The sequence below is a fragment of the Camelus bactrianus genome, chromosome 2, assembly GCF_048773025.1.
Source record: "Camelus bactrianus isolate YW-2024 breed Bactrian camel chromosome 2, ASM4877302v1, whole genome shotgun sequence".
Classification (NCBI taxonomy): Eukaryota; Metazoa; Chordata; class Mammalia; order Artiodactyla; family Camelidae; genus Camelus; species Camelus bactrianus.
Genome location: NC_133540.1, coordinates 102,404,797 through 102,417,600, shown reverse-complemented (window position 1 = coordinate 102,417,600; position 12,804 = coordinate 102,404,797). Strand labels below are relative to the sequence as shown.

General features: G+C 35.3%; 1 protein-coding gene across 1 annotated transcript in view; it reads left to right on the top strand.

Annotated features, from left to right (window-relative positions):
- GABRB1 (gamma-aminobutyric acid type A receptor subunit beta1) overlaps positions 1 to 12,804 on the top strand; it is a 332,503-nt gene that overhangs the window by 231,684 nt on the left and 88,015 nt on the right. Inside the window, exon 5 of the mRNA XM_010962597.3 lies at positions 9,875 to 9,957. Coding sequence (XP_010960899.2) covers positions 9,875 to 9,957 — 83 coding nt within the window. The remainder of the gene's footprint in view (positions 1 to 9,874; positions 9,958 to 12,804) is intronic.

The following is a 12,804-nucleotide window of genomic DNA, read 5'->3' as shown; positions in this document are numbered from 1 at the left end:
AAGGCATCTTTTGTCCAAACTGCCACCAATCGAAAAGTGTAGGGTTGAACTCTCTCCCACCTGAGTGATTGTCATGCTTTCTTGATAATTTAAACATTTCTCTGATGTAAAATATTCATATTTCTAGAAATATGTCAAAGTTATATGACAATATCTTTTATCTTCTGAGATCTGACTAATAAAAACAAACAACAAAAAACAAAACAACAAAAAAAGTATGAAAAGAGATCCAAATTGGAAAAGAAGAGGTAAAAGTGTCACTATATGCCGACGACATGTTACTATATATAGAAAATCCTAAAAGGTCCACACAAAAACTACTAGAGCTGATCGAAGAATTCAGCAAAGTAGCAGGTTACAAGATTAACATTCAAAAATCAGTTGCATTTCTTCACACTAACAATGAGTCAACAGAAAAAGAAAGTAAACAAACAATTCCCTTTAAAATAGCACCCAAAGTAATAAAATACCTAGGAATAAATCTAACCAAGGAGGTGAAAGAATTATACACAGAAAACTATAAACCATTGATGAAGGAAATTAAAGAAGACTTTAAAAAATGGAAAGATATCCCATGCTCTTGGATTGGAAGAATCAATATTGTTAAAATGGTCACACTGCCCAAGGCAATCTATAGATTTAATGCAATCCCTATCAAATTACCAAGGACATATTTCATAGAACTAGAACAATTCATAATAAAATTTATATGGAACCATCAAAAACCTAGAATTGCTAAAGCATTACTAAAGAGAAAGAAAGAGGCTGGAGGAATAACTCTCCCAGACTTCAGACAATACTATAGAGCTACAGTCATCAAGACAGCATGGTATTGGTACAAAAACAGACATATAGACCGATGGAACAGAATAGAGAGCCCAGAAATGAACCCACAAACTTTTGGTCAACTAATCTTCGACAAAGGAGGCAAGAATATGCAATGGAATAAAGACAGTCTCTTCAGCAAATGGTGCTGGGAAAACTGGACAGCAGCATGTAAAACAATGAAGCTAGAACACTCCCTTACACCATACACAAAAATCAACTCAAAATGGATTAAAGACTTAAACATAAGACAAGATACAATAAACCTCCTAGAGGAAAATATAGGCAAAACATTATCTGACATACATCTCAAAAATTTTCTCCTAGAAGAAATAAAAGCAAGAATAAACAAATGGGACCTAATGAAACTTGCAAGCTTCTGCACAGCAAAGGAAACCATAACTAAAACAAAAAGACAACCTACGGAATGGGAGAAAATTTTTGCAAATGAAACCGACAAAGGCTTGATCTCCAGAATATATAAGCAGCTTATACGACTCGATAAGAAGAAAATAAACAACCCAATCCAAAAATGGGCAGAAGACCTAAACAAGCAATTCTCCAAAGAAGACATACAAACGATCAATAGACACATGAAAAAATGCTCAATATCACTAATTATCAGAGAAATGCAAATCAAAACTACAATGAGGTATCACCTCACACCAGTCAGAATGGCCATCATTCAAAAATCCACAAATGACAAATGCTGGAGAGGCTGTGGAGAAAAGGGAACCCTCCTACGCTGTTGGTGGGAATGCAGTTTGGTACAGCCACTGTGGAAAACAGTATGGAGATTCCTCAAAAGACTAGGAATAGACTTACCATATGACCTAGGAATCCTGCTCCTGGGCTTATATCCAGAAGGAACCCTACTTCAGGATGGCACCTGCACTCCAGTGTTCATAGCAGCATTATTTGCAATAGCCAAGACATGGAAACAGCCTAAATGTCCATCAACAGATGACTGGATAAAGAAGATGTGATAAATTTATATGGTGGAATACTACTCAGCCATAAAAACTGACAACATAACGCCATTTGCAGCAACATGGATGCTCCTGGAGAATGTCATTCTAAGTGAAGTAAGCCAGAAAGAGAAAGAAAAATACCATATGAGATCGCTCATATGTGGAATCTAAAAAACAAACAAACAAACAAAGCATAAATACAGAACAGAAATAGACTCATAGACATAGAATACAGACTTGTGGTTGCCAAGGGGGTGGGGGATGGGAAGAGATAGACTGGGATTTCAAAATTGTAGAATAGATAAACAAGATTATACTGTATAGCACAGGGAAATATATACAAGATCTTATGGTAGCTCACAGAGAAAGGAATGTGACAATGAATATATATATGTTCATGTATAACTGAAAAATTGTGCTCTACGCTGGAATTTGACACAACATTGTAAAATGATTATAAATCAATAAAAAATGTTAAAAAAAACCAAAAAACAAAAACAACAAAAAAAGTATGACAGCATGAAAGTGCAGTTGGATTTTTAACCACTGTAGCCTCAATGCTCACAGTATTGCCTGATTCCTAATGAGTCCTCTACCATTTTTATATTCATTATTCAGTGAGTAAAAGAGGTCCTGAATTACTGACAACTAAATGAACACTGAAAATATATAATAAGGTCAACTCATAAACTGTTTGTTTTACTGCTTGTGGGAGAAATTTTACTGAACCAGTTGTTCTCTGTTTAGATTTATCTGGCCTGAGTACAATAACTGTAAAGACAATCAACCTTAACTCCTGAATCTAGCATATCTGAATTTGAATTCTCAGTGTTACCATTTCCAATGTAAACTTGGAAACTTTTCACCTATCAGGTGTCAGTTTCCTTATCTTTGAAACTTGAATAAGAAAGGCATCAACATAATAAAGCTATTGTGAATAATATATCAAATAATGCATGTGTGGTAGCCAGAATAATGGCCCTCCAAAGAGGTCCATATCAGAATTCTCAGGATCTGTAAATATGTTTCCTTACAGTATCAACAGGGACTTCACAGATGTGATTAATGTAAGGATTTTGAAATGAGATTATACTGGGGGCATACTGGGTCTCATGTAATCACAAGGGTTCTTATACAAGGAAGACAGGAGAGTCAGAGGGTGAGAATGGAAGGAGACATTGGAATGATGGAGGAAGACAGAGGAAGAGGGCATGAGCCAAGGAATGCAGGCAGTCTCTAGAAGCTGGAAAAGGCAAGGAAATAGATTCTTCCCTAGAGCCTCCACAAGGAACACAGCCCTGCTGAAATCTTGATTTTAGGACTTCAAACCTCTAGAACTATAAGAGAGTAAATCTGTGTTGTTTTAAACCACTAAATTTATGGTAACTTGCTATAAGGGCAATTGATAACTAATATAGTAAGAAAGATGCTTAGGACAATAGCTGTCATATATGATTTTAACATAATACTAGCTGAGATCACCCTGCCCCTTTAGATCTGGGTAAGAGTAGCTTAAATACACAACCCATTATTTGTGGGAGTCCAACACCTTCTGCAGGATTGCTGGGGCTTCCCAGAGGGTTTCATGATTTGGCTACCTCTGGCTTTGAAGTTCAGGTCTTGCTGAATTGATTTAATTTACAGAATACTGTTCCATGAATACTGTCAAGATATGAAATTAAGCCACTTTACAAGAGTATAAATCATTTACATAAAGCTTTAGTGTGGGGGGATTCTGGGATGGAGCTTGGTTTAGATAAATAGAGAAAAATTTATTATCATAGCAATGCAAAATCTTAAAATTGAATATTATATAAGACTGTTTTTGAAATATTTTACTACTCCATCATTTTGCTTTCCCACATCTAAATTCTTCTTAAATCTCACAGCAATTTATACATATATATACACATACATATATATATATATATATATATATATATATATATTATATATATATATATACACACAGAAGTATAGTCAGTTTACAATGTTGCGTCAATTCCTGCTGTATGGCACAATACTTCAGTCATATAGGAACATACATATATTCGTTTTCATATTCTTTTTCACCATAAATTACCACAAGATACTGAATATATTTCCCTGTGCTATACAGTATAAACTTGTTTATCTATTTTATATATAAGTTAATATCTGCAAATCACAAACTCCCAATTTATCCCTTCCCACCCTCTTCCCCCCACGGTAACCATAAGTTTGTTTTCTGTCTATGAGTGTGTTTCTATTTTGTAAATAAGTTCATTTGTCTTTTTTTTTTAGATTCCACATATTAAGTGATATCATATTTTTCTTTCTCTTTCTGGCTTACTTCACTTAAATGACATTCTCCAGGTCCATCCATGTTGCTGCAAATGGTATTTTTCTTTTTTATGGCTGAGTAGTATTCCATTGTATAAGTATACCACAGTTTCTTTATCCAGTCATCTGTTGATGGACATTTAGGTTGTTTCCATTACTTGGCTATTGTAAATAGTATTGCTATGAACATTGGGGTGCATTTATCTTTTTGAATTAAGGTTTCCTTGGGAATACATACCCAGGAGTGGGATTGCTGGATCATATGGTAAGTCTATTTTTAGTCTTTTGAGGAATCTCCATACTGTTTTCCATAATGGCTGCACTAAACTGCATTTCCACCAACAGTGTGTGAGAGTTCCGTTTACTCCACAGCCTCTCCAGCATTTATCATTTGTGGACTTTTGAACGATGGCCATTCTGACTGGTGTGAGGTGATGTTACCTCATTGTAGTTTTGATTTGCATTTCTCTGATAATTAGCGATATTGAGCATTTTTTCAAGTGCTTTTTGTTTCTCTATCATTCATGTCTCCTGCTCTCAGGATTTCACCTTCAAATACCAAGGTATTTCCCCAAATCTAGTAACCTACCTAAAATAAAATTTTGGTGCCAACTATGAAGATAATACATATTCTTTTCATCACTCAGAAAGGGAAAAAAAATCTATGTGCTCATTGGTCATGACTCAGGCTAGCCCATCTGTCATCTTTCACTGGTATCTTTGGGTGATAAACCTAACATGGATTAAGGGTTCAGCCTGAAGGCCAAAAGAAGCCATGGAACATTCTACAAACAAACTTTACAAAGTGATACTGATATCAGTCTTATTACTGTTACTCTCTATCAATCTCATCAATCTTAGGGGTATGATTAGGATTCAGCATTTTCAGGCTTTTTTCCCCATCGTCTTTCTCATATTCCTTTCATACAGATTCTACCAAACTGTACAGTTATGCTCTACAGAGATCACATTTACAAATTGGAGTTCATTCCTATAAAATTGAAGATTATAGGGAAATCTCACCCAGATGTGCATAATTTGTTCATTTATTTATGTTCCCATTCTTATTTGCAAAAGTGCACACTGTGTGTGTGTGTGTGTGTGTGTGTGTGTGTGTGTGTAGCTAGGTTTTAGGCTAGTTAAGGGCCGGGACTTCCTGGATTGTGTTTTATCAGCAATAAGAGTCATGCTGCCCTTAGACATCAAATGTACATAACTTGTGATAACAGGGACTGAAGCTCAATGACCATGCAGCCTACATCTTAATAAATAAATACTACAGCAACATGATTTCCATTCATTCCAAAGTATCGTGGAACCATAGTTTCTAACTAAGAGCTGATTATAGTGTTCTAACCTAACCTTTAAAATGTTAATAAATTGGATTATAGTGTAAGTCATTCTAAATGTCTTTGAAAGAAGACATGAATGTTACACTGTCACGAATCTGCACCTTTGGGAAGTCTGTGTTCAGAAAAGCCGTCAGTTAATGCTTTTGCCTTTAGCTGGTTCTAGTCTATTGTACTTTCATTTGCTATCAGCCAATGGTCATATTTTCACACAGTCAGAATGAATGACTTGAGTGTTAAAAGTCAAAAACAAAATTCACAAAACACTTCAGTCTCAAAGCCCTCAATTCATCTAGTTTTGTGATTTTTGGCACCTTTGCCTCCATAGAGGATTTTGAATATCAGGCTGCTTCAACCTCAGTGTGAGAACATTTCCATGAAGGTGTGTTAATTAAGTGTAGAGATGACTAACCACTGCTGAGTAATCACATTATGCAAGATGAAAAAATGGAAACACAGAGAGTAGTCATTCTTAGAGATGTTCATTGCTACTTCACACCCAGAAGTTAAGACCTCAACAGAACTCTGCTAGGGACATCATCTCTCTTTTTGTTGATGATCCTGGGAATTCTTGCTGAGCAATTTTTCTCACAAAGAGCACAGGACACTCAGCTCCCTTAGTCATAAGTATTACAAAATCTAGATACGCCAAATCCTTAAGTTAGCAGAGACTGACATTCAGTTGCATAAATTTTTACAGGCCACAACATGAATTTATGCTTACCTACTTGCATAATAGTCCCTCTTTTGAGTCTCAAAGATCTCTCTCTTCTTGGGTAAGAGATTTTACAGGTCCCTGGTGACTGTATTTGTGTCTAAATAATTTGGGGATAGTTAGCACCTAAGCCACATTGGGCCAATGAAATCCTCTTGAGAATTTTGGAGGTAGATTCCAAACTTTGGAAAGGTAGATCCCAAGAAGGTAGCTGTTTCACTAATGTCAGTGCTCTCCAAAGAGAGGCAGGCATTTCCCGCTGCTCAAGGTCTTGGAGCTGCCTTAATTTCGTCTCTTTCTAAGTTGTGACTACTTAACTGTCTTTAGTGTCTTAATGGAACAGGAAAAGTGAGTTCCCCTAGGACATCATAGTTGAAAACACATCAGGTCATGGGCAAGTTTCTGGTGTGATGTGCAGTTTCCCAAGGTGATATCAATTCAATTTATATTTATTAATTTCTGAATGGATTGGTCATAACAGATAGTAACAGTAAACTCAGTTACGATTTTCAAGAGCTTTTTTTAATTACTCCCAGCTGTAGTACCCATATGCATGAGATATGATCTTCATTTTACAGACAATGCTTTGTTGGCTTTTTAAATTGTTTTGTAAAAATTCCAGAGCCTCACAATGTGTGAATCAGTGGTTCAGCGTAAGATTTTGATGCATGTTCTGATTTTGATATGATATAGTTAACTAACCAGATGGCACGTGTCTAAAACTGATGTCAATTAAGTGAGAAAAGTTGACCAATGGGGCTCAAATGCTGTTATCAAATATCCCAAAAGCTCTTCAATAATTCCACACATATCTTATTCTAATTTTATTTTTTAAATTATACTGATTTTAAACTATAAGCATGTATGCCATAATATGGCCTATGCCACATTTTAATGCACTAAAGACCATCATAATATTAACTTGTGCTTCCAGGTTAGCTTATGCAGAGTGTGGAGCACCAAGTAAGGCTTTCCTTTAATCCACTGCTATATACCTACTGGAGAAAAGCCACCTATGAATGCATCTGAATCATTTACAAAGGTGCTGTTGATTATAGAGGAGGTTACAGAACAGATGGGTGTTTTCCTCCCTAATTCACAGTAGCCCATGTCTGATCCTGTATAATTTTAGAAGTGTTTCCATATTTATTAGGATTTTCTCAATACCGTACAAATAAAATACAACACAAAAATAATTGGTGCTGAGGGAGATTTAAGACCATAATTCTCATCATAATCCCTGCTTTCAAATTTGTGTGCTCATTAAAATAGATGTCAATGTTTGAATTTATAAGGTTATTAACAAAATATGGCTTTCACTTATTTCATTTGTATTTTGTATATTGAAGTTCTCTATAAGATCTCATTTTATTAAAAGTTTCCTCAGAGGAAAAATGAAAGCAGCTTTGTAGCAGAGTTTTTCAACCTTGACACTAATGACATTTCGGAATAAATAAATCTTGGATGCTGTCCTGGGGGGCATTGTAGAAAGTTTAGTGGCATTCCTGGCCTCCACCCACTAGATGTCAGTATCAACCTTCCATCCCCGGCTCCACAATCAAAACTGTCTCCAGATATTGTCAAATGTCCCCTGTTGGGAAAAATTATCCCCAGTTGAAAAGAATTGGCTAAGTCATAACGTCATAGAGATGGCCACACTTTAGTAATTCCTAGAGAATATTTGCAATTTCAAAAACTTTTAAAATTCATAAGTAGCTGTTAAACAAAGAATATAGTAAAAAGATAATGTTTTTGAGACTTTTAAAAAATTTATTATGTTGTCTTATTGAAGATGTTTGAAACACTTTGCAGACCATAAAAATAATGTTGCAGAATTGTATTTTCAGACTACAAAAGATAGTTATGATATATTGTTAAACAAAAAAATTAATTCATATGATTATGAGTGCAGTAAGTAAGAAGTAATCTAGTAAAATCCTCCTATGTGCTAAATTATGGAATATGACCAGTTTTCAAATTTTTTAAAACATATTTAAAAAAATTTTTAAATTAACTTTAAAATTCATTTTACTCTTGCCTAATGCTCAAATCAATCTGATTAGTTGACCGCCATTTGCCTAAGAAAAGCTTCAAAGGAAATCTCTACTTTCATCTTTCATAAAGAAAGCCAAAGAGAAATTAGGAAGATCTAGGGGTTTTCTTAATAATGTTTTTAAGAAGATGCCTGTTAGGTGAACACAAATGACTAAAACAATAACTGGCCTTGGCAGCCTCAAAAATCATAGGTATGAAAAGTACTTTGTCAAATTGACATACACTGTTGAAGGGAGTATAAATCGGCTCGATTTCTGTGAATAGCAATGTGGCAAAATTTAAAATGCATATACCATTTTTTCTAACAATTTCCTTTTGAGAAATAGCCAGTCAATGTAGTCAGATACAGTAGCATCTACCAGTATATTCAGAGCATCTTTATTTGTAAAAGATACGAAACAACATAAATGCACCCCCCCCAAGTCTGATTAGGAAAAAAATTATGCTATTTCCATGCAACTCAACATATTGTAGTAAAATTTTCTTACGGGCAGCTTATTGACTCATATAGAACCAAATCCAAGATGCATTGTCAATGAAAACAAGCCATATTCAAAGCAGGGTGCTTGCTGGGCTTCTAACTAAGAAGTTCCCCCTAAGAAGATACAGGTGGGCTTCTATTTGTACACAGAGTATATGTGGAAATTTTCCAACTTTGTAGCTCCTGGGGATTAAAGCCAAAAGAAAACTTATTATTAAATTTGAATTTTGAATTCTTTAAATTATGATTACACATTACTTTGTGAAAGAGGACCACGTAATTACTTTTTTTTTTAAGAAAGTACTTTCTCAGTTCCAAAGTGATATTGCATGTTTGTATGAGTGGACTAGCCATATGAATCGAGCTACTCTCAGACCCCACAGTCCAGGAAACCAGCCCAAGCACGAGAAAAATGGAGGGACAATGGGGACCCGGGTAGGCTATCTGGAGTCAGGAGCCTTGGGTTTACATAAATGCATAAGCTGAACTGGAGTCGGTAGGTATGGTGTAAACATCCATCCTAGGATAGCGTTTCTTTCCTGGTTATGTACTATCTATCTACTGAGTACAGGTGGACCAGGGCCTCAGCGATGAATCTGATGGATCTCTCTAACAGTGGGGAATGTGAGTCAGAAAGGACGAATTTTGTTGTTGTTGTTGTTGTTGCTTTTGCTGTCTTATTATTAGGTTGTAGCAGGAGAGGAAGGTGGGCTTTGATGCACAACGTAGATATTCTCCTGCTCATAAAGCCAGACTTGCTGCAGATATTGGCAGAGACATTGCTAGGATGCTAGTAAATATAGGAAGGACAATGGGATAATAATAGCTCTAATAATGGCCATCATTTGTGGAGCACTGACAAAGCAGAGGGCACTGGGCTAAAAGCTTTGCGCACATTATCTCTCTCAGTCTTCACAGCCATTCTAGGCAGTCGATGTTTTGATTGATAAGGGGACTGAGGCTCCTAGAGATAAATTAACTAGCCCCAGCTCCCACCACCAGTGAGCAGCAAAGAAAGACTCAAACGCAATCTGCCTGCCTTCAAAATCTTTAATCACAGAATTTTGATGCCAGCTGGTAGGCATGAGTTTGGCTGGGAAGCCTGGGAATGAAAGTTATCATCCTTACGATGTTGTCTTTTCTCTCACCCTGACAGGATCACAACCACAGCTGCCTGCATGATGGATCTACGGAGATATCCTCTGGACGAGCAAAACTGCACCCTGGAGATTGAAAGTTGTGAGTTACTTGGGCAGGGGAACAAAAAGGAGGGATGTTGGCTTGACCCAATTAAATTCAACCTCATACTGAGTAATTGGTACCAAGATATTTTAACTACACTATCCTGCCTACTTTTCAAAGGGTTCACAGTCTAGTGACATTTTCCTTTATAATGCTGATTTAAGGTTCATTTCAATAGTTATCTTTTGGAACCATTAAGGAAAGTCTACTTATTTTAGCTGGACAATTTATAAACTCATACTTTCTCCTTCTCAGAATCAAGTTTCTCCTAAGGCCTCCTAATACCCAAGCTGCGACAATAACAGGGAAAATAGTTTAATATGAAAAGACTTTGTGAGATTGTTTTTGGTTCTATAGTCTGTCTACCTGAAGGACTGTAAATTGTTGTCTTTTAGAAAAACTGTGTTAAAGTCTTGTGTGCAGTCATCTTTCTTCAAGGGAAGAACAAGATGATAAATGGTATTTATGAGGCTTGTGGTTTAAGCCAAAGACTTAATGACTGATTTTGGTTTGTCCTCTTAGGTTGTTTTTCATTGATTGCTTTACTGAATATTTTAGTCACTAAGATTTAATCGATTGCTTATCTTTGTTTCATTGTTTCTCAACTATCAACGTTCAAGCATTTGAGCCCATTTATACCAGGCAAGGCCATTTCCTGGTATTCAGGGGCACAGAAAGTGCAGTAGGTAATTCAGAGCATTGTAATACCACTTAATGTAATGTGAGAAGAGATATATTTCTTTAGATCATTTATTTTTTTAATTTTTTATTGAAGTATAGTTGATATACAATGTTGTGCTCATTTCAGGTGTACAGCAAAGTGATTCAGTTACACATATACATAAATATATGTATATAGGCTTTCTTAGATTCTTTTCCATTATAGGCTATTAAAACATACTGAATATAGTTCCCTGTGCTATACAGTAGGTCCTTGTTGTTTATCTATTTTCTGTTGTATATATTAATCGCAAACTCCTAATTTAAGTTAAATAAATCCCTTCCCCCCACCCCTTTCTCCTTTGGTAGCCATAGTTTGTTTTCTATGTCTGTGAGTCTATTTCTGCTTTGTAAATAATTTCATTTGTATCATTTTTTTGATTCCACCACATAAGTGATACCATATGATATTTGTCTTTCTCTGACTTACTTCACTTAGTCTGATCATTTCTGGGTCCATCCATGTTGCTGTGAATGGTATTATTTTATTCTTTTTATGGCTGAGTAGTATTTCATTATATATATATATATACATATGCACACACACACACACACACAGATATAGATATAGATTCAGACACATATACATACATACCATATCTTCTTTATCCAGTCATCTATCAATGGACATTTAGGTTGCTTTCATGTCTTGGCTATTGTAAATAGTGCTGCTATGAACACTGAGGTGCATGTATCTTCCTGAATTAGAGTTTTCTCTGAATATATGCCCAGGGGTTGGATTACAAGATCATAGGATAACTATTTTTAGTTTTTTAAGGAACTTCCTTACTGTTCCCCATAGTGGCTGTAACAATTTACATTCCCACCAGTGGTGTAGGAGGGTTCCTTTCTCTCCATACCCTCTCCATCTGTGGGCCTTTTAATGATGGCCATTCTGACTGGTGTGAGGTGACACCTCATTGTAGTTTCGATTTGCATTTCTCTTAGTTAGATCATTTAAAATACTTTCAAAATGGTAAAGAAAAAGGGAAAATTTCAGGTGATCTTCTAGTATTATTAAAGAATAAATGTATTCTCCATTGTCTGATTAATAAGTAATTACATTCTAGTTTCTACTGAATACAGACATAGACATAAAGATGCTTATGCAAATATAGATATAGATTCAGACATAGCCATTGATCTGTTACCAGTAGAACTTGGAATGAACAAGAAAATTCATGAACTATTCTTTAATTAATATTCTAATTTTACAATGCATTAAATAAATAAGTTGGTTGAAAGGTGTTAACATGTGAAAGTATTAATGGTGACTTTTGATTTAAATGACAACCAAATTCAAACTATAGAATGAAATATAAGCTCAATTATTTATTAATGACTAATAATGTTTTATAAATAAGGCAGAACTTTAGCTAAGCAAGTAAACCATTAGCTTTTGGAATTGACATAGAAAGAGAAGGATAATTCACGAATTGCTCATTCATATGGGTTGCATTTTACCCTTGACCCCTATTCCATTGATAGTGATTTTTTTACCTTTGCTTCTGCTGGACAACATTAGGATATGACAGTCTGTCAAAATTCCAAGATCTTATATTTACATCATTCACTTAAAGAAGCAATGAATTTTGACAAGTGCTTGAATTGATTCTGTGCATAAATTCAAAGTGCTAAAATCATCAGCATTTTCTCCCAAAGTGCATATTTTATTTTATAGGCAATTTTCTTTTATACAGGCAATTTTCTTTATTCGTATTTAGAAAATAGATGACTTTTGGGTTTATTTATCATATCACACAATGAGCAAAACCAAAACTATAAATGAGGTAGAAATGACTTTGTGGGGTAAGGATGGGGGAGACCCAAGCAATCAGAGAGTCAAAAGTTATTCCGTACTGTATAGCACGGGGAGATATATACAAGATCTTATGGTAGCTCACAGAGAAAAAAATGTGACAATGGATATATATATGTTCATGTATAACTGAAAAATTGTGCTCTACACTGGAATTTGACACAACATTGTAAAATGATCATAAATCAGTAAAAAATGTCTAAAAAAAAGTTATTCTGAAATATGGTGTCAGGCAACGGGTGACCACCCAGACATATAATAATCATTGAGGCAATTCAATAAAATGCAATCAGTCCTCTGGACAG